Raw genomic sequence first — 7,282 nt, 5'->3', positions numbered from 1 at the left:
ACAATAATGAATGCTGGTGAGGTTGTGGGGGGAAATGTACAGTTGTACATTGTTGGTGGGACTGCAGACTAGTACAACCACTCTGGAAAGCAGTATGGAGATTCCTCAAATAACTAAGGCTAGAACTGCCATATGACCCAGCTAACCTACTCCTTGATAGTTTCCCAGAAGATCTAAACTTGGCATACTACAGCGATATAGCCACCCCAACGTTTTTAGCAGCACAATTCACAATAGCTAAATTGCAGAATCAATCCAGATGCTCATCAATAGATGAAGAGATTAAGAAATACACATGCACAATGGAGTTCTACTATGCAGTCATAAAAAAAGAATAAAATTATAGCATTTGTCATATTGGATGACAAATGGATGGAAGTGGAGAGTATATGCTAAGTGAAATAAGCCAAACTCAGAAACTCAAATCTCAAATGTTTTCTTTCATATGTGAAAGCTAGAGTAAAATAAAGGAAAGGGGGAGGGGAAGGATGGGATAACATAAAGAACCAATAATATAAATTAATAGATGTACAAAAGGAAGTCTGGTAGAGTATCGGAAGGAGAATGGGAGAGGAGAGGGAGGATGGGAAGGAAAAAGGGGTGAGCATGAACCGAAATTTATTTCCATGCATGTATGAATTTGTTAGGATGAACAACTACTATGTATAACTATAAGCTCTAATAAATAAATTTAAAAATATTCAAGCCTTGATATAGAAGTTACCCCCACACACATACCCCTCCAGAAAGGTGATTCTGATAAATGTTAAGCAAAAAGTAATCAGATAAGATTTCAATAAGGGCTTCAAGTTCACATGCTCCTTGCTCCTGGGCAAATTGGCTTTCAGAAATACCTAGAAACAAAACTCAAGAGAAATTTTGGTCTGAGACTAGTTGCTCTTGGTTAGAGGCACTTCCTAAATGACCAGTATAAAAAAATTCTGTCCCTGCTATTCAAAATAATTTTAAGTTGATTTTTATTTATTAGCTTTTCTTTTCTCTATTCAGTTTACCCTCTGTGTTAGAAGTCAAATGGCCCTGCAAGAAGAAAAATCTCCATAAAAAAGTTTACCAGTCAAGATAGAACATGACTATAAAAATCAGTATAGCCAGGCGCGGTGGTGCACACTTGTAATCCCAGCAGCTCAAGAGGCTGAGTCAGGAGAATCACGAATTCAAAGTCAGTCTCAGAAACTTAGCGAGGCCACTAGGCAACTCAGTGAGACCCTGTCTCTAAATAAAATAAAAAATGTGGCTCGGTGGTTGAGTGCCCTGAGTTCAACTCGAGTATCAAAAAAAAAAAAAAAAAAAAATCAGTATCATCACACATATACTAGGAAAACCCACAATAAGACAAATCAGGAGGCGAAGATTTTGTTTATCTATTTGTTCAGCACATTTTCAAATGTGAGAGGATTCAGGAAGAGAGAAAAGAAACTCCCATCTTAAAGTCAGGGCAAAAATCAACAGCCTGAGGAAGTTTCCAACATGGTCTAGGATTTCATCACAGGACTCCCTCAACCCAGCCTCAACAGTCGTCATGCCTTGTTCCCCTGGGCAGCACAGTCAGTTCCAGAAGCTAAAGGATTTCTCAGAAGGTCACAGTTGTGGACACATTGCTCAAAGCAAACAGTAGAATGTAGAAATGAGAGAAAAAGCAGATAGATGTATCAGGACTATCCTACCAGGAGTCACAGCTGCCCAGCTGGGAAGAAGAAAAAAATAACTGCTTAAGTACAAGACCTGGGATGTCACTTCCTCCCTATACCACATCAACCAGAATCCCATTTTCTTACTCAGAGGGTCATGGAAATGTAACAGAACAAGTCAGAGGTGTGAAAAACCAAGCATTCCTACCGTCCAACCCGCATCTTGGAATTCCCCAGGGACAGGCACTCAGTGTGATGTCAAGTCTTGTAGGGTTCATCATTTCCAGTTCTATAATGACCCTTCCACAGGTTTAACCAAAATCTCAGGAGCCCAGGTACCCTCCACGCTGAAGCCAAACAAGCCATTTGGTAGATGTTTTAAAACTGAAGCCTGCCAGAGAAAAACAGAATGAACTCTATTTCATACCTGGGGATGCATCTGAGTTCCAAAAGAAAGCTAAGTTCAAGCTGAAAACAGACCCAGACCCCACCTAAGCTAGCTCAGAGGCTAGAGTGTCACTTTATTTGGACAGCCACAGACATTCTGGCAGTGGACATGTTTGGGGGCTCCTCCAAAAGCTAATGATCAGAAAAACTAAGGAGAAAAATGGGAGGGAGGGGTCAGGAAGAGAGTGTCTAAGATTCTTAAGAGACTTAAGAAACAGGCCAACCAATGACAATGTATGAACCTCATTGTACCTTGATTCAAATAAATTACTAAAAAATACTAGGGTCACAGTAGGGGAAAATTAAACACTGGATATTTGATATTAAAGAACTAATATTTTTATGTGTAGTAATGGATGGCATTGGTTATAGAATTCTTTCCCTGATTCTACTTCATTTAATAGTATGAAATATTGATGAATGAAATGATGCCTGGGAATTGCTTTGCAATAATCCAGTGGGGATGAAGCTATTGAGGGGAAAAGATGGCCATGAATAGAGACTTCTTGAAGCTGGGTGATAAGCGCATGGAGTTCATATGTTGGTATCTCTACTGCTATACATACTTTAGTTTACATGATAACAATTAAAATAAAGCAAGTGTCTTGGGAGGGGTGGGATAGTCAGGTACTTGTACCTTACCTTGAACTTGTCTACTGAGATTCCCTCTCCTCCTCATCCTCACCAAAGGAACTTTGTCCATCAAGGTGAGTCCATGTGTTCTGTGTTGATGGAAAGCCTTTAAAACATTTGGTGTCAAGCAAGGAACTTGACCAATCAATATATGAGAAAACAGAAACAGCAACTGGGGCTCCGACGAGCAGCTCACCTTTCTGACACTTGGAGCTGCAGTTGTAGGAATGTTTTACCAGTAGGCACTCTGGGTTTACTAGCTTTTCTTTTTTCTATTCAGTTTACCCTCTGTTAGAAGTCAGTTATGAGCTGCATTACCCAACAGTTTACAAGGTCCTATAAGGAGCAGCAGGCCACTCTAATGTCCAGCACCCAGACACACTGATAACCAGTGAGGGGAGGGGCCGCTGCTCAGGGAGAGAGGGATGTAGATAACACCACCAGCAAGAAAGGAATGAGGTCACTGCAGAAAGAAGGCAGCAAAGCCCTTTCTACCTAACAGCAGGTTTTTCCCTAGGCAAACTCTCCTCCACTCCCGGTCTGTCTCTTGACTCAGCTTGATTCTTCCCACACAGGAAGCAATGCCAGTTCCCACAAGGCTACAGTCCTGAACATAGGACTAGGACAACACAGGGACATGAGGGCCATTCAGATTCCTGACTCAGCCCCAGACCTCCCCTTCTCCTCCCCAAAAGATTGAAGTTAGTAACACCCCATGCAAACACCGAAGAGACACTGTCAGAACCTAGGGTCATTTGGTGCTACCCTTGAGATGTACGTTCTAATAGCTTAATGGAAAAGAGAAGCCCTGATGATGGGCACTATAGCTAAGACAATTAAAATAATCAAATTAGTATATGTGACGTTTATACTGGTGGTTGAAAAAGAAACTTTCACAAGACAAAGTTATAACACTTTAATAATTTAAATAGAACCAACTTCAGGGATGCACATACATAAAATTCAAACAATGTAATTGAACAGTATATTTAAACGCATCAAATTCTTAAAAATCCCCCCCCAATAGAGTCAGTATCACGAATATGAAAAAGTAATTTTGAAGTACTACAGACCAGAGTAAAACAGACAAGATCATTATTTTGCATTTACCAATGAGACAAAAACCTGTGGATACATCACACTTTCTAAGAACACTTCTAGGGAATGTCAGGACAAAGTCATTCCAAAGGAATACAAATGATCTCCAAAAAATGATTGTTTATTTATTTATTTGCAGGGCTGGGGATTGAACCCAGGGCCTTGCACATGGTAGACAAGTGCTCTACCGCTGAGCCCTGCAAAGAGGAATTTATAGCTAACAAATTCTTTGGTCCTCCAAGTCACACTTGTTTTTACTTTAAAATACCAAACATGAGTTGGAATTCTACCTAGAAATGTCTAAATATTAAGCAGGTTAATGTTTATTCCAAATTAGATTTAACATGGAACTCAAAAATCAACCACCATTGGACTTTAGAAACTCCAAATACAGGGGAAAGTAGTAGAGATTTTTTAAAAAGGAGAGAAACCTCGACCATCTTGCTTCATTGTAAGCTAAATGGCAAGTAAGTGGCAGAGATAGAATGACCACAGTTTAAGCAAGCAACGTAATTCATTTTTTAAAAATGAATGAATAAATTTGAAGAGCACTATGCTGATGGAATAAAACGTCTTTGTAGAATTAACTGTGTCTGTTTTTGTGGGAGAGTTAGGTGTTTTTGTTTTAATTTGGCCCACACTGCCCCAGTGGAACAAAATTTAAGATAAATGGTAATAAGGCAACAGCTTCTGGACTGAAAGGCCTACACCACCTGAACAGAGTCACACTGAGGACAAGACCCAAGACCCACACTGACCACAAGGAAAACAAGACTAGAGTTCTCAGTGCATTTTCACAAAACACGACAGCACAGCTCTGTGAGGACAGGGGCACAGCTCCCAAGGCAGGCCACAGTCAATTCATCTGCATTCTTTTGGGCTCTTGGAAGCAAGAGTTCTTCAGATCTGACAATGATGAGCACTCCCAAAAGTTTCTAGAAATCCTTAGAAAAAATATTTCATAAGATCAAAATAAAAATGTCCAAGAAACTTCTAAAGAGACAGCTGTGGGACTAGTTATCTGCCGTGTGAGTACTAAGACTTATAAAATAATGGCTTTTAAAAAAAAGGCAAAAGTATCTACAGGCTAACTGGTGTGATATTCTCATCAAGGCACAGAGAGTTAAATGTCTAAATCCCTGTATGTTGACGTGAGAATAACTCGTAAACAACTCCAGGAACTAATTCCCTGTACTTGAATTAAGAAAGAAGGTAGAAATGTGCCTTTTTAACTCACAGTAAAATTGAAAAAAATAGATATTCCACCACCTTCCCTTGGTGACTAATGTTAAAAATGGATAGCTGATAAATAAAAACGAAATGTCATTTGTGAATTCATAAACATGACCGAAGCAGAGCTGCTGGACTTCGAATTCACAGAGCAAGGCTGCACACTGTTCGTGAATTATTAGAGCATTTTCAGCATTATACCATTTCTGTGGCAGAGGAAAAGGAACTGCTTTTCCCATGCCCGATTCTCCTATGCTGATGAGACAGATCACCGTAGGATTTCATTCACATACACAGATTCTCCTCCTCCCCAGCACCCTTGGGTTATCTGAATGGCAGTGGTTTGTGCATGTAACTTAGGCTGCTGGCAGTTCACCTTAGACACTGCCCCTACAAGGTGGCAAGAAGAAAGTGCAGGGTTTACCCCTATGTGAATCATTTTTAATTTGACTTTATAAATAATTTCAAATACAATTATTGACAAGGCATAAAGTTAACATCTGTAACAAATGAAAAGGGGAGGCATGATGAAAGACAACACCATTAGCAGTCGGACCTGCCCCACGCCATGCTCCAGTTCAGCTCCGAATGAGAGTGAGAAACTCCTCCCGCGTCTTGGGATCTTCCCGGAACACACCCAGCATTGTACTGGTCACAGTTTTGCTGTTCATTTTCTGCACCCCTCGCATTACCATACACATGTGTCTACAAAACAAGACAATGAAGGTGGTTTTCAGGAGCTGACAGTGCTGATTTGACTTTTTAAAATAAAAAGCAAGGAAGAAGATGCATCTCAGCTCAGTTACCAAGTATGTTAAAATATCCCTTCTGAGACAAATGATATCCAAACTTTTTTTTTTAAGTTTTTAAAGTTTTTAGCTTTTATTCTTATCTGTGGTTAAATCCTTGATGCACTCAACAAGAGCAGAGAAAATGGAATTTTCATTATGAGTGAAAATAATATATTTGGTCTTCAGAGACCAAAGCAGTGCTGAGCTAGCTTAGGTGTTTAGAGAAATACCCAAGTATGTGCATCTCACCAGGCAGAACTCAGGTAACAGAGACCAGTGGGTCTGAACAAGCTGCTGGAGCCATGTGACATACACTGAGCAGAGGTCAGAGCAGGCCATCAAGTGAATGAAACTGCCCATACTGAATGTGCAATTCTCATAATTCACTGTAACTTAAAGAAGTGTCTACATCTGGAGATCATTATGTGATGTGAAATAAGCCAGGCACAGAAAGACAAGTGCTGCACGCTTTCACTCATGTGAAAAGCAAAAAAAAAAAAAAAACCTGATCTCACAGAAGTTGGGTGTAGAATGGCAGTTACTCCAGGCTGGGAAGGAAAGCAGGAGGGAGGATGGAGAGGGGTTCCTCAGTGGACATGAAGCTACAGTTAAACAGTAGCAAGAAGTCCACAGTCCTGTCTGGGCACCACGGTACGGTAGGGTGACTATAGATAAAAATAATGAATTACAGATCGTAAAAAACTAGAGAAAAAGAAAAGCTTGATGGTTTTTACCATACATAAGTGATAAATATTAGGATACATAGATATGTTTAACCTGATTTAAATATTATACCATGTATACATGTATCAAAATATCATATGGGGGCTGGGGTTGGGGCTCAGTGGTAGCACACTTGCCTGGCATGTGTAAGGCACTAGGTTTGATTCTCAGTACCGAATATAAATAAATAAAGGTTATCAACAACTAAAAAAAAAAAAGTCATGATACCCCACAGATATGTACTTTTTTTTTTTTTTTTTGGTATCGGGGATTGAACTCAGGGGCACTTAACCACTGAGCCCCAGCCCGATATGTACTATTTTTATGTTTTTAATGTATCACTTAAAAAATAAAAACTTAAACTAAAAAAAATTAGACATTTTTTTTTCTCTTTAAAAAGAATTATCTTCAGTTGTCCTTTACACTGATTCTTAGTTTTTTCTGTCTTTCGATGTGTGACAAAATGTTAGAAAAACTGCTTGGACCAACAAAAAAGCTAAGAAAAAAGAGAAGCATAGAATAAATCTGCAACTATGCTTATAACTCCCTGCACTTCCACAACCCTCAATCCCACCCTACCCCATCCCACCCCACCCCACCCCTCCAAAAAAAACCTCTCCCATACCCTGGTTTCTATATCAGCAACACAGTGAACAAAAGAGGATGAAGGGTTAGGCCCGGAGATTAAAAAACCAGCAGTGGCCACTGTGT

The 7,282-nt window shown here is 39.7% G+C and overlaps 1 protein-coding gene across 1 annotated transcript in view; it reads right to left on the bottom strand.

Moving 5' to 3' along the window:
• Positions 1-5,476: 5,476 nt before the first annotated feature.
• Positions 5,477-7,282, bottom strand: part of Gch1 (GTP cyclohydrolase 1) — a 41,039-nt gene continuing 39,233 nt past the window's right edge. Inside the window, exon 6 of the mRNA XM_046461676.2 lies at positions 5,477-5,762. Coding sequence (XP_046317632.1) covers positions 5,636-5,762 — 127 coding nt within the window. The 3' untranslated portion in view covers positions 5,477-5,635. The remainder of the gene's footprint in view (positions 5,763-7,282) is intronic.

The sequence above is a fragment of the Marmota monax genome, unplaced genomic scaffold (genome assembly GCF_021218885.2).
Source record: "Marmota monax isolate L192 unplaced genomic scaffold, Marmota_monax_Labrador192_F-V1.1 WCK01_AAM20220418_F8-fsc00001, whole genome shotgun sequence".
Lineage (NCBI taxonomy): Eukaryota > Metazoa > Chordata > Mammalia > Rodentia > Sciuridae > Marmota > Marmota monax.
Note: the sequence above shows the minus strand (reverse complement) of the source record. Positions and strands in the feature narration are given on the sequence as shown.